Consider the following 22373-nt stretch of genomic DNA (forward strand, 5'->3'; position numbering starts at 1 on the left):
ATTAATAAGGGTCCTGACCGGTATGATCATAGCTAACATAAATCAGTCAGTGTGTATGTGTGTATAAATTCATTTATTAAACATTTCTGGAGAATTCTTGATTTTTTAGAGAGAAATTTTTGTGACATTTAGCTTTTCATGGGTTTTATGAAACCAAAACATTTTATGCACACGGTCTTAGATCCCAAAAACTAAATTTAGGTTTTCTACATTTATAATGATGCTGGAAATAATTGGGGTCAGCTAACTTAGAATACTATACCTTAGATTGAGGGATGAGAAGAGAACATTTTGATGTAAACATAGATGTCTAGACACTCCTTCCAAGAGGAAGGGCCCAGTAGGGCTGGGGGTGGTGCCTAAACATTTGTGGGTCTAGAGTCCTGGAAATTTTAACCAGTGTTTGAAAATTGGTGAAGAAAAAGCCAAGCAAACAATAGAGCCATTTTAATGATTGCTGTCTCAGAAGAATTAGTACAGAGGGATACAAATGATAGATTTTGATTTTCAAAAAGCATATTTGTTGTGAAGAAATCCCTGAAGGTTGAAAATTTAATGTCCGGTTCATTAGAGAATTTTAATATTTATAGATCAAATATTTATAGATTAATATTTATGTATCTGACTTAACTGCCTGTTTGTCTTCTCTTTCTGATCTCAGAGCGAAGTAAATTTTAATTTAACAGGTAATGGCAGAATAAATAAGGAGAGGCATTTGTTTGCTGCGAAGTATGATTTATTGAAGAAAAAATCAATGTGGCAACTATCCCCCAGCAGTTTGCTGCGAGAGAAGGAAAGACACTTCCTATTACATGGTGTTTCCAGTGCGGCTCTACTGCTTGCAGCAGTGCAACTGAGCGCACTTGAAAATCAGCCATGTCTAGTGACACAAGGGTTCTGTTTCTTGGATTAGAAGCATGTAAACAGTTTAAAATGAGGTGTGTTGTGACCTTGTTGGTGTACTTTCCTTTTTGGAAAAGATTTTCTTATAGAAATGAGGGAAATAAAATAAGTCTTTAGAGTTTCCAAGTTTGATGTTGGTCTCTCTTTTTTTCTCAGACTTTAGATTTGCTATTTTATCAGCATAACCAGGCCATATGGGAATAGGCAGTGTGCCCAGGTAGACTTTTTTCTTTTTTTTTTTGAGACAGTGTCTCAAGCTGTTGCCCTTGGTAGAGTACTGTAGCCTCACAGATCACAGCAACCTCCAGCTCTTGGGCTTATGTGATTTTCTTGCTTCTGTCACGTAGCTGGGACTACAGGTGCCCACCACAACACCTGGCAATTTTTTTGTTGCAGTTGTCATTGTTGTTTAGCTGGCTTGAGCTGGGTTCAAACCTGCCAGCCTCTGTACATATGGCCGGCACCATAACCACTGTGCTACGGATGCTGAGCTACCCAGGTAGTTTTTTAAAAAATATTATTTTTGTGTATTTTATGATTTAACATAAACCCAGTGGATCATTGCTAGGATGTTTGATATAGATTGTGTATTTGTCAATCTTAAATATCTTTGGCTAAGTTGTGGTCCTATTTTTTTATTCCAGGAAGTAGAGGTTATCTATTTGTATTGGCATTTAGCTGACTGTATATGGCTTCAAGTTTGAGAATGAAGGTGCAATGTCTTTTGAATGTGTCACTAATTGCAGTATGATCAGGAAAGCATAGCTCCATGGCTCAGTATCAATAGAATATGTGTTTAAAAACAATGGGAAAAATCCCTCTGATGTTATATGTGTATATAACTGGTAAGAAACCCAGCATATTCTTTTCTTTTTTTTTTTTTTTTTATGTAGAGACAGAGTCTCACTTTATGGCCCTCGGTAGAGTGCCATGGCATCACACAGCTCACAGCAACCTCCAACTCCTGGGCTTAAGCGATTCTCTTGCCTCAGCCTCCCGAGTAGCTGGGACTACAGGCGCCCGCCACAACGCCCGGCTATTTTTTTGTTGCAGTTCAGCTGGGGCCGGGTTTGAACCCGCCACCCTCGGTATATGGGGCCAGCGCCTTACCAACTTCTTCTTGGCTTGTTAGTTCTTTATGAGGTTTTTGTTTCTAGTCCTTATCTGAAACATTGTTATTGTTACTAAATTTTAAGCCTGTTTAATTTTGTGAAGGCAAAAAGTGGAAACCAAATAAACACATGCATGTGTATAGAGAAAATTAAAAAAAAAAAAAGGAAATCCAGCATATTCTTTCTGAATATAAAAAGGGAGCATTTGAATATTTGTGTGTGGCAACACAGTAGCACTTTTAGTGCAGTCATAGCAGTATTGTTTTTACATGGTGAACTGCCTTGAAGATGTAAGGATTGTTTTCTTGTTCTTAGAAAAGAAGATTCTCTGGAATTGAAACACAGTAGCAACATTTTATAAAGTTAATCTTAATGATGATCTTTCCAAACTCAAATTAGACACAGAAAATTCAGTATCTTGGTCTCTCTCTCTCTCTTTATCCATAAAATCCTATGAAAGATCTCATATAGCTACTTTAATAAGTGGTAGTGCTATTAGCAGAAGACATTACAAATCTAGATCAGTCTTTTGGCATTATTTCATTTCATCATATGTTAGGAACAAGCATGGAATGACCAGATTAGCAGCAGTAACTGCAGGACCCCAAGTATTGAGTTGGAAGGGGGTGGGGAGCGGAGGGAGAGAGATCATTTGGATAGAGTGTTAAGAGGGCTACATCTGTTCTTAAAGCATTAGTTTCACTTCCTTCCCTTAGGAGGTGGAGAAGGTGTTACACAGAAGATCAGTTCTCTTAAAATGTCCACAATGAAGTAAGAGACCAGAGAACAGGAAAGGAATGGGCACAGTAGCTGATGAGTAAGAGCCAGTCTTTCTCTTTAGTAGAGAAGGAGAGCCAAGTTTCTGTGGCTGGGGGGAGGGGTAGAGGTCATTGTCTGAAGGTGAATCCTGCTGGTATGTAGTTGGACTCTTGTTTTATAGTGTAATAGACTGGAAGGACTGCTGAGCCCATATTAATAGGAAGGTAGACCATTTGCCTGGCATTTTTTCTTACAGCTTTCTTCTTTAGTAGAAGCAAGTTAGTTCAGGATTAAGCGATCCCTGTGGTGTCAGCTGTCCAGGTTGAGAGACATTAAAACATGCAGAGTCCAGAGTTTGCTAAACTTTTTTTTTTTTTTTTTGAGACAGTCTCACTATATCGCCCCTGGTAGAGTGCTGTGGCATCGCATCTCATAGCAACTTCAAACTCTTGGGCTTAAGTGATTCTCCTGCCTCAGCCTCTCAAGTAGCTGGGACTGCAGGTGCCCACCACAATGCCTGGGTATTTTTTTTGTTGTAGTTGTCATTGTTGTTCAGCTGGCCCGGGCCAGGTTTGAACCCGCCAGCCTCAATGCATATGGCTGGTGCTGTAACCACTGTGCTACCGGCACCAAGCCAATATTTGCTTTTTAAAAAATAAATTATTTCCCATTATAAAATGATATGGTAAGAGCTAGTGGTTTGGGATCAGTGTTGCTAAACTGACAACTAAAATCACAAAGATGTTTGATAATCCTGTAGTTCTAAGTACTCTGGAGGCTGAGGCAGGAGGATGTCTTGAGCCCATGAATTTGAGTCCAGCGTGGGCAACAAACAAGACCCTGTCTCTAAAAAAAAAAAAAAAAGATGTTTAATAATACTCTTCTTCCAGGTCTGGGAAGGTCGGTGGCGAGTAATCCCTCATGATGTACTACCAGACTGGCTCAAGGATAACGACTTCCTTTTACATGGACATCGGCCTCCGATGCCTTCTTTCCGGGCCTGTTTTAAGAGCATTTTCAGAATACACACGGAGACAGGCAACATCTGGACACATCTCTTAGGTATGTAATATGATATTAGTGGTGTAATGAGTTGATGATTCACTTTTTTACTTTTTATTTTCATGTATTTTGAGGGTAAGGATAGAACTTTAAAAATGTCTTGAGAGGATAGGTGCCATTTTTGTTTTCTGAATTTCTAATTATGAATTTTCTCACTAGTGTACTCTTTGGTTATCCTAGTTTGTACTGTGTTTTAATTACAACTGAGTCATACTTTTTTCTACTAGATTTTTCAGACAGTGTTCTCAGACTGGAACAAAGAAAAGTTCCTATACAAAATATGGTACAACATCTTAATGCCCACTCAGAGTATGGCATTATTTAATTAGAAGTAAGCTGATTTTTCAGAATCCTTACTTAGAATATCCACAGTTAAATTTCAACTTAACTTGCAGTAGAATGTGGACTGCAGCTCTTTACCCCATTATGATTGTATATTAAAGAAAGAATACAGTAGGGAGAGAGAATAGTCTTTTCAGCAAATGGTGCTGTAACAACTGAACCATATATAAAAAAGTGAAGTTGGAACCCAGCTGCACCCCATATACAAAAATGAATTAAAGTGTATCAAAGACATAAATGTAAGAACTAGAACTATAAAACACTTAGGAGAAAACATAGATATAAATCCTTATGCCCTTGTATTAGGTGATAGTTTTTTAAACTTACCACCAAAAGCATAAACAACCAAAGAAAAAATAGGTAAATTGGACTTCATCAAAATAAAAAACTTACATACATCAAAGGACATTATCAAGAAAGTGAAAAGAGGCCAGGCATGGTGGCTTGCCCCTGTAAATCCCAAAGCTTTGGGAGGCTAAAGTGGGAGGATAACTTGAGTCCAGGAGTTTTAGACCAACAATAAAAAATACTACAAATACAAAAAAATATATATTGGGTGGGCATGCTGGTATGAACCTATAGTACCAGCTACTTGACCGGCTGAGACAGGAGGGTCACTGAGCACTGGACTTAGAGCTTGCAGTGAGCTATGGTAGCATCACTGCATTCTAGCCTGGGCAAAATAGTGAGACTTTGTCTTAAAGGGGAGAAAAAAAGAAAATGAAAAGACAACCCATTGAATGGGAGAGGATATTTACAAATCATATTATTTGGTAAAGGTCTACTAAATAACTCTTATAACTCAACAAAAAAGACAACCCATTTTTTTTTTACAGTTTTTGGCCAGGGGTGGGTTTGAACCTGCCACCTCTGGCATATGGGACTGGCGCCCTACTCCTTTGAGCCACAGGCGCCACCCAAGACAACCCATTTTAAAAAATGGGCAAAACATCTGAGTAGACGTTACTCCAGAAAAGATCCACAAATGGCCAATAAGCTCATGAAAAGATATTTATTATCATTAGTCATTTAGGGAGGTGCAAATGGGATGCTTGGAGAAATGCAATGAAATACCACTTTACATTCACTAGAATGGCTATAATCAAGAGAATGGAAAATAACAAGTCTTGGCAAGAATTTGGAGAAATTGGAATCCTCATATACTACTAGTAGGAATGCAAAATGGGATAGCTCCTATGGAAAACAGTTTCACAGTTCCTTTAAAATGGTGGTTCTCAACCTTCCTAATGCCGCAATGTATTACCCACAGGTTGAGAACCACTGCTTTAAAAGTTAGAGTTACCAGGCTTGGTGCCTATAGCTCAGTGCCTAGGGCGCCAGCCACATACACTGGAGCTGGCGGGTTCAAACCCAGCCTGGGCTTGCCAAACAACAATGACAACTACAACCAAAAAAAAAGAGAAAGAAATAGCTGGGCGCCTGTAGTCCCAGCTATTTGGTAGGCTGAGGCAAGAGAATCACTTGAGCCCAAGAGTTTGAGGTTGCTGTGAGCTGTGACACCACAGCACTCTACTGAGGGCAATGTAGTGAGACTCTGTCTCAAGAAAAAAAAAGAGTTACCAGCCTTTCTACTTTTAGGTATATACCCTAAATGATTGAAAAGATGTTCACACAAAAAATGTATACATGAACATAAATGTTTGCAGTGACATTCATAATAGTTAAAAAGTGGAAACAACTTTGATGTTTACTAACTAATGAATGAATAAACAAAATATGGTATATTTATACTATGGGATTTTATTAAGCCATATAAGGAGATAAAGTTCTATTGACACATGCCACAACATGGCAAGCCTTTGAAAACACTTGCTAAGTGAAAAAAATGAGACAGTGTAAATGGAGCGTATGTGTGATTCCACGTACATGAAATGTCCAGAATAGGCACAGCCATAGCAACAGAAAGTAGATTAGTGGTAATCCAGAGCTTGGAGGAATGGGAAATAGGGGAGGACAACAGGTATAGGACTTCTGTTTGGGGTGGTAAAAATATTTTGGAATTAGATAGTTCTGATGGTCATATAACCTTGTGAATATACTAAGTAGTTTCTGGCCTTACTCCATTTAATTTGCATTTCTTATCTCACATTTGATTTCTGTGGTACCTGCAAGTTTCTGTCCACTAGTATAGTGAGAGTAGAATGGAGAAGCAAATCAAGTTTGTTGCTGATTTCTAATGTGAGGGTAATTTTTAAATTAAAATGATAAAACAGAATCTCTTAGCAAATGCAATTTAACTTCTGAATTTCTGTGCCCTCTTTGTGTTATGTGCCCTTCTATAGGCAACAGGAAAGTGGTATCTTACTGTGGAGAAGAATAGTTTAGAAACTGGTGAGGAAATGACGTGTACCGGTGCCTTACTATTACTAATTTTTGATACTGGGCCAGCTGATGAGGCCTAGAGAAGCAGCATAATGCTCTTTGACAGCTGTTGGTGGGGGAAAGTTGTATTTCTTGGCCATGTTTAGGGGTATTGGAATTCATTGCAAAAACGAAAGCACAATGGACCTTTGAAGGCTGGCTATGTTTGTGTCAAAAACTTTATAAATGAAATTTTATGCTAGATGTAGAGGTAAAAATAGACTTATTTAGTCTTCTAAGACATAGTAGCACTGTCTTGTTTCTTTTTGGATTATGCTTTTACATGAATAAATTACAATATGCTGTATATTCAGTTTATGAAGCTGAAGTATGTATGATACCAACAGTGTTGGAAAGTAAATCAAACTTTTAGATAAGCTTCAGTCATTTGAAAAATTTTTCTCATGAAACTTTTGATTCAGGTATCACTGCAGTTGTGAAGGACTGAAGACAGAATCAAAACTGTCTCTTTGAAAGGATGATATTTTATCTATTTTTTGTGCTCTTCCTAGGTTGTGTCTTTTTCCTGTGCCTGGGGATCTTTTATATGTTTCGCCCAAACATCTCTTTTGTGGCCCCTCTGCAAGAGAAGGTGGTCTTTGGATTATTTTTCTTAGGAGCCATTCTCTGCCTTTCTTTTTCATGGCTCTTCCACACAGTCTACTGCCACTCAGAAGGGGTTTCCCGGCTCTTCTCTAAGTAAGTATCTGTGAAGTCAATATTTTGGTTAATCGTTAGGGGTAGTGGGCTAGGGAACAACATCCAGAGATGGCAGAATTCTTAATACCGTCTGATGGGAACTCTTTTTTTCAATGAAAAAGCAACCCCATTTGCCTTTTAGCTGTTGATGATAGCTCATGTCATGGGGGATTAAATGAAGGCTATAATGGTCAGTGATTTTTAGCATTAAATGGATTTTTTTTTCTATCCTAGACTTGATTACTCTGGTATTGCTCTTCTGATTATGGGAAGTTTTGTTCCTTGGCTTTATTATTCCTTCTACTGTAACCCACAACCTTGCTTCATCTACTTGATTGTCATCTGTGTGCTGGGCATTGCAGCCATCATAGTCTCCCAGTGGGACATGTTTGCCACTCCTCAGTATCGGGGAGTAAGAGCAGGTAAGAGCGGGTGGAGGTTCTACACAGAACATTTTTTATTCACCAGTCATTAAGGGTTTATCACTTGCCAAGCATTATGCTATGTATTTTTGAAGCAAAGGTGATTAAGTCATAGTTCCTATTGTTGAGTTCCTATTTAATTGTTGCTGCTGTTGTTGTTTTAGTAGTACTGGTATTAATGGTGGTGGTGGTGATGGTGTGGTCATGAGTGTCTTAAAACTTTAGTGTTGAGGGACAGTGCTGAGCATGAGGTGATGTATTTTGGGAGTGTTGTTTACTTGAGTTTATGGCCATACACCATTCAGAGGATAGTAGATCTGTGATCTTTGTAAAACAAACAATAACTTCTCTTACTCTTTCATGTTGAGTGTACTGTTTGTAATGATTTTTTTGTTGTCTTTTTTTGTTTACACTTACATTTTCATTTTAAAATGTGTAATCTAGGCTTGGTGCCTGTAGCTCAGTGGTTAGGGTGCCAGCCACATACACCTGGGCTGGTGGGTTCAAACCCAGCCTGGGCCTCCTAAACGACAACTACAACAACAACAAAAAAATAGCTGGGCGTTATGGTGGGCAACTGTAGTCCCAGCTATTTGGGAGGCTGAGGCAAGAGAATCGCTTAAGTACAAGAGTTTGAGGTTGCTATGAGATGTGATGCCAGGGCACTCTACCGAGGGCGACATAGTGAGATTTTGTCTCAAAAAAAAAAAAAAAAAAAAGTGTAATCTACTTAGATAAATAAGTTTTGTTTATTAAACTTTTGTTCTATTAAAGTATCACACATCTCTTCTGATACACAGTTAAAGGGGCTTGTTATATTTGGAATAATGCCCATTTTGATAGAGGACATATGGAAACAAAAAGCCTTGTTAAGGCCCTGAGAGGTATGGAGACAGCAGAGATACTTTTGTCTCTCACTGCACTGGGGACTCTTTGTAACCAGGGCTGTGTCTTCAATTTTCTTTTCTCAGCGTCAAACTCTTGTGCCTACTGGAAATGTACAAGCAGTATTAAAAGGAATATTTTTTTTCATCCTTTTTAAATAAACCATTTGGTATTGAAACCCAAGTCCCAGTCTTATCTGTACTTACCTAGAATGTTAGGAGTAGAATTAACTTCATATCAATGACTGTTGTCATAACACTTTGCCCTCTTCCCCTTTTTTTTATATGAACAAAGAAGTAGTGGTCAGAGTGGCTTTTTAAGCCTACTTTAGCACTTGAGATAAGAACGTCTTTTGCTGAGTAGAACTGAGCATTCTTCTATTTATAGCCATCAGAGAACCAAGTTCTCAAGGCTTTGTCTTAGTGGGTGAGAGGCAAAACCATTAGCAGCCTTCTTAGCATGTAGGAGCAGTTACTGGCTGAGGTGAGGAGTTCTTTGTGACTTGGTTGACATGCAGGTTTCAAAGTGGCTTTCAGAATTTTTTTGATCATGACATTTCCTAATACAATCCTAAACATATGTATATATACATAAGTTCATGTATATATAATTATAAAATTTTTACAAAATAGTTCTTAACCTTCTACTTGTGACCCAATCTAATATTCTTTATTTCACTCTAGTTCATTTAAAGAATTGCAGGTCAAGACTCAATTAGTTGATCTTAGAACCTAGATCATAGCCAGAAGTTTGAAAATCACTGCCTTAGATGATTTTGAAGGCAGCAGGGCTGTGGTAGAGTGATTCTTTCAGACTCTTCTGTACTTGATTGCAGTACTGAACTTAGTACATCATCTCCCCACCCCTTAATTCCCAGTTAGGTCATTTGTTCAAGGCATTTAAAATTTTTTTAATTTTAAGTACCTAATTATAGGTTATAGATTCAGATTACTATTAAAAGCTTTTAGCTTTTTAGCTTTTACTATTTAGCTTTATGGCATCACCTACCTCCCCAGGTTATCCGATCAGTCATTGCCTCTCCCACTCCAGGAATGTCTGTTACTTCAATAAGAACATAAAATATATAAGATTGCTCTATATTATAATCTGTATCTGTAAAGGGGGGCAGCATTTAGGGTGGTTTAAACAAGCTTCTGAGGCTAGGTGCAGTGGGTGGCTTACGCCTGTAATCCCAGCACTTCAGAAGGGATTGGGAGGCTGAGGCGGGTAGATTACCTAAACTCACCAGTTTGAGACCAGCCTGAGCAAGAGCAAGACCCCATCTCTAAAAAATAGCCAGGCATTGTGGTGGGTGCCTATAGTCCCAGCTACTTGGGAGGCTGAGACAAGAGAATCGCTTGAGCCCAAGAGTGAGGTTGCTGTGAGCTGGGACGCCACAGCGCTCTACCGAGGGCCACAGAATGAGACTCCGTCTCAAAAACAAACAAACAAACCAAACTCCTGAAGCCTCTTAGCAGCAGGCCTTTTGCATTTGTAAACAGATCTTAAGAACATACCTGTGTTGTCTTGTGTGATGGTATCCCAGAATTTTAAGAACTTGTTTTTCCCTTAAGCTAGTTTTGCATCCTACTTTGAAACATTAGGTTTATAGAGAAATTATACTGTAATACTGATGTCTTCCTCCTTATTTTTCTTCTGCATTTTTACTCTATTCTCTTCTTGTGATTCTTAGGAGTGTTTTTGGGCCTAGGCCTGAGTGGGATCATTCCTACCTTGCACTATGTCATCTCGGAGGGATTCCTGAAGGCTGCCACCATAGGGCAGATTGGCTGGTTGATGCTGATGGCCAGCCTCTATATCACGGGAGCTGCCCTGTATGCTGCCCGGATCCCTGAACGTTTCTTTCCTGGCAAATGTGACATCTGGGTAAGTATGGCTGAGTGACTGAGCACGTGTACATATATGCTAGCGTGGGTTATTGGCATACTGTGAAGTGATGCAGTTGAAAAAGTTATAGATACAAAGTTGGGAGACTTGTCTCTGGTTAGTTGTTTTTCTCTGGACAATAAGTACAATAACAGGTAACATTTACTGAGTACTTACTTGGTGCTCAGCATAGTACAGAGTGCTTTGTATGGATTACCTCAGTTAATACATTAGTCATATAAAGTATAATAACTATTATTAATGTCATTTTATAGATCAGGAAATGAAGGCTTTAGGGAGGCTAGGCATCCTGTCCAAGGCACATGGCTAGTAAGTGTCTGTAGAACTAGAATTTGAATCAAGCTAGTTTTAATGTCAAAGTCTGTGCTCCTGTTTATTACACAATAATAGAAAGTCATTTAGCCATTCTTTGTCTCAGTTTTCACATTTATGAAGTGAGGGTGATGGACCAGAGTTCCCCTAAAGTCCCTCTTGATACCAAAATTCAGTGACTGGTAATGAGAGATTGAATGTCTATATGTCTGGTTGGAAGAGAAGGGAGAGGTAACTGGACTGTGGTTAATAATAAGAGAGAAAGAAAGACAAGGGGGAAAGGAAATATAAGAAACTAAGATAGATGGAAAATTTCACAACTGAAGAGGGCCTGAAACATTTTCAGCAAAACAGAATTGGAGTGTTATTTAATGTGAAATCTGACCTTTAGGAATCCGTTCTAAACCTGTTACTGATGATTGTAGACCAAGCTGGTCATCTCATCTGAGTTTAGCTATGAGTAAATGAAGATTGTCCTAAATTCAATCAATCTTTTTAGCTTCAAATTAGTTAATTTTTGTCTCTGAGATTGCCAGAGAGAAAAAAATTGAGAAAAAAAAATTTTTAAAAATTAGTTAATTTTTCTCTCTCTCATAGTTTTGACATAGATACAGAGGGAATTTTACCTTTGCATCCCTTTTGGGAAAGTTAATCCCCTTTAATTAATCTTAGGAAACATCCCTTGATGTTTTGGTTTCTTTTAGTCTACACTTCTAAAATCATTATCTTTCCTTTGATAAATACTACTTTGCCACTATACTTTTTTGAGACCATAATGAGGGAAGAGCATAAATTTTGAAGTGATGTTTAGTCCACTGAGCAATTGATTACCTTTCTTGAGATGTGAAATAGCATTCAACAGAACAAGTAAAATCAGAAATAGTATCACATGCTTATAGACCAGTTTCTGAGAAAGAATTAAAAGGCCCTGTTGGCTTCATCTTTTGATATACTACATAGTTTATTCAATTCCAGATCTTAGAGCTGAAGGACCATATGCTATGATCTTATGCCCAACCCTGGAAACTCTTTAGTTTTTCTAACAAAGAGCAACATTTAAATGACCATGGCTCTCATACTATTGTCCGTGACAAACCATCATCAGCAATGAGTAGGAAAGGTTTCTGTATCTAACCATAGCCCACTGCTACATGTCAAGAGATCCTTGGGACCTTTGTGGTCTGTTGGGAAGATGGTCTATATGTCATTTGCTATTGAGTTGCAGTGTTAAGTGTGAAAATTTTCGTGTCTAAAGCTTAGTGACAGCACCTTGGTTTCTTTGGGAACAGCTGGCTTTTAACTCAGCAGAATGTGATACGCCTAATGGATGTTCCAAGATCTGTAGACACCTCAAATTTGAGCTATCATATCTATTCCTTGCCCTCTGCTCAGCATAAACCAGGATTAGGCGATCCTAAGAATCTTTAGCAGTCTTAATAATGTATGGGTTTCTTCACCCCCTCCCCTTTTTTTCCCTCCAGTTTCACTCTCATCAGCTGTTTCATATCTTTGTGGTTGCTGGAGCTTTCGTTCACTTCCATGGTGTCTCAAACCTGCAGGAGTTCCGTTTCATGATCGGCGGGGGCTGCAGTGAGGAGGATGCACTGTGATACCTACCAGGAGCCAGGGACTTGACCCTGAGTCTGAGCCTGCAGCACCTGCAGGCCTCCCTGCCGGCTACTCATGCCAGTACCAGAGGGGTCCCAAAACTTTAACAGCCTCAACAGGCTTTGTGATAGCCCAGGGGCTCCGCATGGTACATGACTGAGAAGAGAAAAACAAAATAAATCATACCTCAAAGGATGGAGTGCATCAATTTGGAGAAAAGGAGAAATGGCCCAAAGCTTGACTTATTCTTGGGATCTCCTGACTGAGGGCTCTTGCAAGACCCTTGGCAAACTGGCTTCTGATCCATATCATATTTATTTGTAGAAGATGGGAAACAGTTTAGTTGGTGGTTCTTTCTTCTCCCTTTCTCTCTCCTTAAAACAATAATACCAATTGAGGTGGACGTTTATATCCAATTAAGGGGTGGGAATGTGATTTTAGATGTTTTTTTTTTTTGGGGGGGGGAGAACAAAGAAATTGATGTAAATAAGATTTCTAACTTACCATTTAAATAAGAATTTATATAAATGTTTAAAACATAGGGGTAGGGGAGGGAGAGAGAATTTTTGTATAGAATGAAACATGCTAGTACCACATACTGTTTCAATTTTGCACAAAGTGACTGTAGGAGGATCAGGTGATGGCCCCAGAATGTACAGTGTCTTAGTACATCGAGGTGCCTTCTGAAGGCTGACATAATCTTGGACCCCAGTGGGGCAGAGATTGTAGCCCCAGCCTAGTGATCGCATGGCCACTCTCAGGCCTGAGAGCCTCTGGGAGTCCTGAGGTAGAGGGAAATGGTATGTGTTCTCCAGGGGAAGCAGAACATAATAAGCACCTGGCAGGATGTGTTAGAGGCTCTGGTTAAGGTGCCATTTGAAGACTGACTCGTGGGCTGGTAGTGATTCTCTCTAAGGAGTCGGCCGCCTGCTCCTACCATCCAGGCTGGTAAAGGGTTGGTGGAGACAGTGAAGGAGCTCTGGAAACATTAGCACCAGCTGATCTGGTTACTTCCTGGTATCCTGCTCAATTCTATGAGTAATTCTTATTAGAGAGGTGTGACAGTTTTCCATATCCTTGCTATGGATCTCTGGAATATCCCATAAATTTCTTTCTAGTCACTGCCAATTACCCTTCATCCTCTTGGAAATTAAAACTGATTTTTCCCTGCATCATAATTCCTGGCATGGAACCAGCCGCCCATGAGATTCTGACTTTTCCAGGTTTCTTCTGAGCTTATTTGACATAGGTTGCACCCTTCTTTTGGATTATGAAGGGTGAGTTTCACCTATGGGACACTGTCTTGGTAAGCCTAGGTGTGACAGACACCCCAGCTCTTTTTGAACTAGAATGCCATTGGAACTCATGCAAAGCAGAGTCTAGTACCCACAGTGGAGCTGTCAGCTTTCACTGAGCCCCTCTTTGCAGGGATAGCATGATGTAATGTTTAAGAGGAAATAGTATATTATTGCCAGGGAATCTGGTAGAGTCCTTAAGGCTGTGTCTTTGCATTGATGCCAGAAGTACAGAATGATTGCTCATGTTCCAGGGCCACCTTGTGGTGGTGTCAGGGAGAGTGCTGGAAGAAGGATCTGGTTCATAGAGTCCTGATCTGGACTTATAGGTGAACCATCAAAGTAGCACTTGAGTGTTAGGTTACTGCCATCAAACACTTGCGGTGACTCTATCACATCCTGGGGATTGTGGCTGTGGAACTACGCATTGAGGCCCTTAGCCTGGGAGCTGGCTGGCATCCTAGTGGGTGTTTGGGACTATGGGAAAAGGAGGAGTCTCCTGTTTATTCAGTAGAGTTTTCTCAGTTATTTTTCCCTCCTTTCTTTGCCCTTCTAATATTCAGCAAAGGCTGGGATCCAGGAAGAAAGACTGATGTAGAAGCTGGGAAGAACTTAAGAGTATTTTGGTTCTGGATAAGGTCACTGCCCTGGGTGCTAGGTGGTCTGAGAAAAAGACTCAGTGAGTAAACTGGTGCAGTGCCTGACAGAATAAAGCGCAGTATTAATCCCTCTGAGAAAACATAGTCCAGTAGGACAGTGGCCATCTGGATGGAAACTCACTTAGTTTCATGGGAGCAACAGCACATATCAGAAGCCAGACTTGCTCTTCGGTCATGCACTTTGGGACACAGGGTATAAAATGTACCCTGAAACACCTCCAGAAGTAGCGGTCTCTGGGCCCAGTCAGTCACCCCACGCTCCAAAGCAGGCAGAATCTGGTTCAACATAGCACAAACCCTTAGGAAAAATGAAATTACATCACCAATGTGTAATCCCAATAAAAATCTCCCTCTTTAGAGTGTGTGTGTATGTGGGCATGTGTGTGCCCGTTTATATGTGTGTGTCTGTGTGCAACTCACTACCAACAGCCTCAATTTGCACTTGATCTTAACAGTGCTCGCTGAGAACTCTCACCAGGTTGGCGCCTGAATGCCTTACTCTCAGCAGTCAGAGGCGTGCTTGCTCTGTGCAGACTTTTAATTTTCTTTTTTGGCCCTAAGCTGATTAGGACCTCTACAGCTTCATTATTTCACCATTAAATAGTGGCCTTTTAAAGTATTTCCCCCCTCCCCCTTTATAAATTGCTGAAGCCACAAAGCACATTTTTGGGGAACATAGAAGGTTGGGGTTGCAGAAAAGCATCTGTGTGATGGTTCCATTCATGTGCGATTTCCCTACTTGCTGTATTCTCAATTTCTTCTAATAAAAAGAACCAAATGAAATATGAACTTTTGTTGTGTATTTTTTACTGCTTTTATCTTACCTCCCCTTACCTTTTGTCACTCCTTTGAAGCCTTAATTTGGATACTGAAAATAAGAGATTTCAGAATCTTCCCTTTCTGAAAGCACAAATTAAAGTGCAAAGCTGACTCTTCCCAACTCTTTCTGTGCTTTCATTGTAACTTGGATTCGGTTTAGATTGGAGGGGAGAGGTAACTCTAAGAGGCAGTTCTTAATTCCTTATTAAAGTTTACAAAAGTAATATCTGACATAATAAACATTTTATGTCAAGGGATGTGTTAAAGAACTGTCAATCTCTCATGTAATAATAACTGAGCTAGTTGGTGTTTTTTTATCCTCATTTCATAGATAAGAAACTAAAGCTTAGAAAGTTTATACCAGCACTCTTTATGAGAAGAGAGTGAAAAGAGAATTTAGGGAGAAAATTGTTTTCTCTCTGTACTTGAGTTTTATTTTTCTGAACAAACAGTCTCATGTGTATAGGCTTACAGGTTTGGGGGTTTGTTAACCTGTTCCCTTCTATGTAATTTAAGAAGAGGAAATCCCAACCCTTTTGCCTTAGGTAAATTTAGTTTTAGCAGGGGAATTTCCAATATTGGGAAAATATGTCTATTCTGAATTCTTATTTTAAAGTACAGATTTAACTTTAGGGAGCCCCATGTATTACCCAGGTTCTCATTGTGCTTTTGACAAAAAATGAGCCGATGCCTATGAATAAACCACTCCCTCCAACCCCCAATCTCCTACTAAAAGCTATGTTTCCTGTTACTCAGGTGGTGTCCCATGAATATTGTGGAGGAAATAGAGCAGTTTGGGGTTTTTTGTTATTTTTTTAAAGATGAGGTCTCCTTGTTGCCTGTGCTAGAATGCAGTGATGTGGTCATGCCTTGCTGAAGCCTTAAATTCCTGGCAGTTTGGATTTTGTCTTTATAGAATGCTAGTGCTCTGGGTGCCCTAGAAAAGTTGCTTTACAATTATGCTAGAAATTGAATATTCTGCTTCAGTTGTAGTGTGTTCTGATTTCTCCTTCCCTCAGTGGACATGAACCGTTCGCTCACAACACGTGCCCTGCCTATGTGCAAATTTTCTTTTACTGAAAACAAGGCAAGTCTGGCTCACCTGTGCCAGGGCTGCCTGTGATGGCGTGGCTAAGGTTGCTGGGAACGCAGAGCAGCTGCGAGTTCCTGCATCCTCTTGTCACTGCTGTCCTACCATCCCTACCTTGCCAGGCTCACCCAGAAGCACAAAGAGGTAGCTCCAAACCCCAGTTCTGCTATTTACCATGTAACATAAGTAATAAGCCATTGGCTTCTCTAGCCTCCGTGTTCTGTTAAAATGGGGCCGATGATCCATCCTTTGCATTCCTCTCTGAGATGCTGTGGCTCTCACCGATCAGTTTTTCTCAAACTTCATAGCACTTGGCTGATGGTTCTGCCAAACACTTGCTCTAATTCCTTCCTGTAGTGGTTTTCAGGTCACCCTCAACCCCATATTTCCTTTTTTGCTTAAGATACGTTCATTCCCTTGCCCCACAAACCTAAACTTAACTTAGCATTGTGACGTGGTTGTTGAAGCACTTTACCTGAAAGCACAAACTATAGAATTATTAGGTGGATTTAGTGAAATTTATCCCTGGTACTGAGGAGGGGGATCTGATAGCATCCTTGAACTTTTGGTCCTCCAATGTTATAACATAACATTTATAAGAAAAGTGTATAACATTTATAAGAAAAGATTTCACAATTCTCTACCCTACTTTTAAATGACAGTTTCCTGCTTTGCTCCTCTGAAATCAAGGAGATAGCTCTTTAGCGTGAGCCAGGCTGCCACCTGCTGTCCTTTAAAAGTGGTTCTGTTGAAAGTAGAAGAAAACTAGTTCTGACCTTCAAAGGCAAAGCTTAGGAGAATATTCTGTTCTGCACGAAAGAAAGCAGAGTTGGTTTATCAGAAATGTTTTTTGCTTCATTGGTCTGGAAAAAGATTTCCAGATCTTTTGGTCTATCCTTGGCCTTGGAGAGCTGTGGGGCCATGATGAAGCAGTCAAAACAAGGCCAGGAGCTACCCAGTACGTCTTAAGCTTGGCTTTTTAAGAATTGATAAATTTGCCTGAAAATGCTCTTCCTTGTTAGGTAGGGAGGACAAGCCTTCCAAAAGATAGCGCTGGACTATTGTCCTAGAGAGAGACCAGTGTTCAGGGTGTATGGGTCAGTAGTTGAGATCAAGTGCTGTTGGAGGTCAGAACATTTATTAATGTCAAAGCGGTAGGTGGGTGGCCCTGGGCCTAAAAAGGCTGTGTTGTCACAAGTCGGTCTTCATGACACATTGTGGAGTTCTGTGACTGATGGGAGCCACAGGGACTGGAGAGAGGGCTCCCTGCTGCCTTCTTAACCCACCTGGCTTACTGGACACCTACAACCTTTGTATATTATTCTGACAACTCATTGTCATTTCTTTGTCCCCCATCTCCATGAAACAAGGTAACAAATAATAGCAAGGACCATTTGTTAAGTGCTTAGTACTATGCCAGGCAGTCTCAGGCACATTATATCACATTTAATCTTCACAATTCTCTCCCAAAATTTCAGAGCCAATTTTCAACTCTATGTTTCAGTTTCATCATGTATCAGATAGGACTACTCACTTCAGGGGGTTATGGTGGGGATGATAGGTTATTTGCCTCCTACATGTAAACCTTAGCTATTGGTGTTTTTTAGCCACTGAAGCAGGCTTAATCTGAGCCACAGTTTTTCTGCTATAAGGACGGCTTTGGTACCTATGGCATAGGATTGTTATGAGATGTAATGACAGTTAAAGGGACTTTGTCTAATTGATGACAGAAGGCACTTTACAAATACTTTACAAATGAGTGTGTTTTATAGAGTTGGCCTACTCTAGAGGGAAGGTGGGGCGTTGCCTGGTGGAAAACTTGAACAGCCTCCACTAGCAGTGTAGAGGCTGAGGGTGGTGGAGGTGAGGAAAGAAGGGGCTCCCAAGGGCCTGTACATTGTCCGTGCCAATTATCAGAAGCTGGTTAAACAGAAAGGTCTGAGGACGCCCCAGATTTCTGCATGCCCTTGATGTTGCTCTCATGGTAGAGACTACTGTCTTGGGGTTTGAGGCGGAGGGAGTCTAGGGCCTTGGGTCCCTGAGGGAGATGTGTATGTGTGTATGCACAGGAGTGGGGGTGAGTTCCCAGCTCCAGCTCCCTTCCTAGGGAACTCTGCAAATTGGAATGTTCCTAAAAGTTCCAACCCCAAGTTTACCCTAGGGAGAGAGTCAAGTCATTTCTTTTGTAGATCAGTGACCAGAAAAAGACCATGGTGGGACCTGGACTTCAACCTCATGGGAGTCTGGAGCTAGTGCTCGAGAGGCCCTTACCATGCTGTGTGAGGGACTGCTCTTTGCATTGTGACCTTTGCTTGGCTGCAGCTATTCCTGCCACCTCCTGTGAATGCACATCACTTTCCATGTAGCAGCTGTATGTCTCAGCCTCCTGGCTTTTTAATAGATGCAAACTTTCCTTTAGGTTAGGGCTTTGTAAACAGCAGCACTTGCAGGACATAACTAACACACAGCCCTGTTGATGCTTCCTAAAAGGATTTATTATAATACCTGTTCCTATTCTTGGTCTTTCTCATTACTGTTTACTCATCTAGCTCTCTCTCCCTCCACCTCCCTCCTCCCCCACACACAGTCAAGACTTTTCCCAGGGAGCTGCTCTTGCGGGAGTGAGTCTCGCGCCACGGGAGGCTCTGTTGCAATGTTTTAGGCAGGGCGTGTTCTTGCCTTAGCCTCATCTCACTCCTCCTTCTCAGCATCCAGACACTTTGGGTTCTACTGAAGGCCACTGTGGTTCATTAGAAACAGCTGACCCTTTTTTGCCTGGGACTGGATGTCTGGAGTACAGGCAGAAAACAAAATTGTTTTAAATTCCTTTGCCTTGGTCCAAGCCGAGCTCATGCTAGCCTCTGAAGAGGAAACAGGAAAGATGGAGGGTGCCCATAGAGACAGACGTAGATGACATCAGGCACCTTGCAGCATCTTTGGGAAGTGGCTCCGGAGTTCCATCCAGCAATCTCCAGAGACAGGGACTGTTAACCTGGAATCGTGAGGTACATCAGGCTGGCGATAACCCAAATGTAGTAAAGACCCTGAATCAGTGCTGACTTTCTATAATGTCTCTGGAAGAATCACCTTGCTGAAACAGAGGTCAGACCAGCGGGTATCACCGCAACAGCTGGGGCAGTGGCCCTGAGGCGCACAGAGGCAACAGGAGCAGGAGCAGAGAGGCCGAGGTGTCTGAGGCGCCACCGCAGTCCTGGGCATTCTCCTGCAAACAGAGCAGAGAAGAGAGGGCCACACTCACAAGGCTAAAAACCTGGTGAGGGTAGTTTCAGACAGTGGGGGGAACACTGCCACTTTTCTTAGACACTCAACCTTTCAGGGCAGGCAGCGGCTGCCCACTCAGCTGGGGAGCTGACTCCACTTCCTGTGCCTGGGCAGCTTGAGGTAGCTACGGGGTCATTCTCTTGGAATGGCCCCAGGGAAGTCTCCCATTCCAGGAGACTGATGTGGACTGTTCTGAGCAGCCAAGTCCAGCAAAGGCTATACTGTCAAGCACCAGCTTAGGGCCTGGCACATTGGTGTCCGGGCTCAGTAACTATTATTATTTATCCACACATGACTTCTTCCCATTTGCATAGTCTTCAGAGCTAAGTGCAGCAGGAATGAGGATAAGGTAGGAAAACTGGATTTTAATTTACCTAGGCTCAAACCTGGATCCTGGCTGACTTAGTATTTCAATGACATGGGTCTCTGATGTGTTTACACAATGTCACTTGTGGCCACAAAGGGCGGGGGTTCCCCACCCCAACCAATTCTCCAGCTCTCTGGACACTAACTCAGTGTCCTACAATAAAGTTCTTACTCTATCTACCTCCAGTATCAGATCCCACGAGTTAAAGTGCTCACAAGACTGCCCCACTGCAAATACCAGTTGCAACTCTGGGGCCTCCAATACTTTTGACAGACTGGCTGCAAATCAAGGGTTCCCATGACCCCCTCCTCAGGTGTTAGAATGGCTCCTGGAACTCAGAAAGGCACTTACCATTACCACCTTAATATATGCAACCCAGGAGTGGCCAAATGGGGTAGACTCACAGGGCAAGGAATATGTGCAGAGCCTCCATACCCTCTCATCAACCCAGAGCTGTCCCTTGCCCCATTCATTGCTCAGGGATTTATGGAGGTCCTAGTATATAGGAATGATTGATGAGATCACTGACCATTGGTGATAAACTCAATGTCCAGCCTCTTCCCTTCCCCAGCAGTCAGGTCCCAATGGTCTTTCTAGTGATCAGCCTCCACCCAGAAGAACCCCCAGCCATCAGTCATCTAATTAGCATGTAAAAAGACCCTCCTGTCATTCCTAGAGTCTTAGAAGTGCTTGTGTCAGGAACAAGGAACTGAGACCAAATACTAGAACAAAAGATGCTCCTATCACTCCTGTCACTCAGAAAATTACAAGGTTTTAGGAAGGCGATGCCAGGAACCTAAGACAAAGGCCAAACATTTCTTAATGTGTCACAGTATTACTTGAGGTAAGCGGGGACGCATGTGAGTGAGGGCATGTGCATCAGTGTCCCAGCCATGGACACAGAGAATTCAGGGACGAAGCTCCACCCCCACCCCCCACCCTGCCTCAGCCCTGCACCTCGGCATGAAAGGCGTGGCAGGAGTCTGGTCGCCGGCGGAGCTTCTGGGAGCGCATCCTGTCACATTTCACAGAGGTGTTATGTGCGGAACTCACTGTTAAGGTCAACAGCCTGGGAGACTGAGATCTAGAAGAGCCTGCCTTGCAAGCAGGTTCGGTGTCAGGAAGCTGCACCCAGGGCTGGGGTCGGGGGTGGGGAACAAATGACGATGCTCTGTCAGCTGGTGAGCCCCTCGACCCTCCTGCCCCCGCACGCCACAGAGGATTGGAAGGATATATTTGACTTCGGTTGCCTCCTGCAGGACTGGCGGGAAGATGCTGCAGTCACAGGTGGGATCTGTCACCAGGAGGAGGAGGTTACTACTGGGGATCTGCTGCATCACAAATGTCCTGCAGTGAGGAGAGGCGCAGGTCGTGCACTTCTCCATGGCAGTCTTGGCAGCTACCAGGAGAAGGGTTCAAGGGAAAGAACTTCTGAAGACGTGAAGTGTGGGGTCAGGGTGGCAGGTTCGGAAGGCACAGAGCCATGAGGCAGGGCAGAGCGGGGTCAGCCCTGGAACAGTCCTATCGGCTTCTTTTACCACAAGCCTTTGAAGTCACATTCTCCTCTTCTAACAGATTGCAGAGGGTGAGGAAGTCCAAAGGGAGACGTTTTTGAGACTATGCGGGACCCATAAATCAGACAGGGACGCGAGGTGCGGTGAGGCCGGCCCGTGGGGCTGCAGTGCCGAGGTCTGGCCACCAGGGGGCGCGACGCTCCCGCACACGCGGAGGAAAGCCCGCTGTTACGTAACAGGAAGAGCTGCCGCTTCCTGCGACTCTGCTCAAGGGTGGGAAATTTTATGCGCGCGTAAATGCATAAAAATGTATGTATTTAACCTGCACAGCACTGGAGAAGGTCAGTTGTGCCATTCTGTAAGTGAGAAAACGAGGCTAGAAGAGGTTAAAGTAACTTGGCCCAGGTTACACAGCTGGGAAGGAGAGCCCGTTTTTAAAGTCTCTCTTCTCTAAACCCTTGCTTTACGCCACACCATTTACTTTATCCTCACACTAGCCTTTGAGATAAGTGCACGGGCAATAGCGATCTCAGGCGAACCGCCCCAGTGAGGTCAGAATCGCGCAGCATCAGTCACTAGCAAGAGATGGTAGCCTGAGGCCAAAGTCTGCGGCGCTGCACTATGAAATAATTTGTTCAAGGTCTGTGGTCCTTGGCGAATCTGGCTGAGGGGGCGACCTGGAGAGCCAACTCCTCCGGGCCAGGGCGGGAGTCTAACTGAGGTTTGGGGCAGAGCTCAGCAGGAGAGGCCCCGGTTAGGGCGGTTACTGCTCCCTGCCTCCCAGGAGGGCTGGGCAGAGCTGGTTGGTCTAGCAGCTTCCACACAGGAGAAGCCTGCCCACAGAAGAAAGGACCCCAGCCAGGGTCTGGTAGCGAGGCGGGGCGGAGCAGGGTGGCTCAGGCCTGAGCACACCCACACCGTGCAGAGGTCCTCAAACTTTTTAAACAGGGGGC

The 22373-nt window shown here is 42.4% G+C and overlaps 2 protein-coding genes across 4 annotated transcripts in view; one reads left to right on the plus strand and one right to left on the minus strand.

Annotated features, from left to right (window-relative positions):
• Positions 1-15131, plus strand: part of ADIPOR2 (adiponectin receptor 2) — an 88179-nt gene extending 73048 nt beyond the window's left edge. For all 3 annotated transcript variants that reach the window (XM_053554797.1, XM_053554798.1, XM_053554799.1), the window contains exons 4-8: positions 3665-3836; positions 7073-7259; positions 7494-7681; positions 10260-10453; positions 12268-15131. In XM_053554797.1, coding sequence (XP_053410772.1) covers positions 3665-3836; positions 7073-7259; positions 7494-7681; positions 10260-10453; positions 12268-12396 — 870 coding nt within the window. In that variant the 3' untranslated portion in view covers positions 12397-15131. The remainder of the gene's footprint in view (positions 1-3664; positions 3837-7072; positions 7260-7493; positions 7682-10259; positions 10454-12267) is intronic.
• A 3704-nt stretch (positions 15132-18835) lies between these two features.
• Positions 18836-22373, minus strand: part of CACNA2D4 (calcium voltage-gated channel auxiliary subunit alpha2delta 4) — a 127539-nt gene continuing 124001 nt past the window's right edge. The window contains exons 36-38 of the mRNA XM_053557545.1: positions 21141-21253; positions 20864-20946; positions 18836-19480 (exon numbers count right to left, since the gene is read on the minus strand). Of these exons, the coding sequence (XP_053413520.1) occupies positions 19376-19480; positions 20864-20946; positions 21141-21253 (301 nt within the window). The 3' untranslated portion in view covers positions 18836-19375. The remainder of the gene's footprint in view (positions 19481-20863; positions 20947-21140; positions 21254-22373) is intronic.

The sequence above is a fragment of the Nycticebus coucang genome, chromosome 12, assembly GCF_027406575.1.
Source record: "Nycticebus coucang isolate mNycCou1 chromosome 12, mNycCou1.pri, whole genome shotgun sequence".
Classification (NCBI taxonomy): domain Eukaryota; kingdom Metazoa; phylum Chordata; class Mammalia; order Primates; family Lorisidae; genus Nycticebus; species Nycticebus coucang.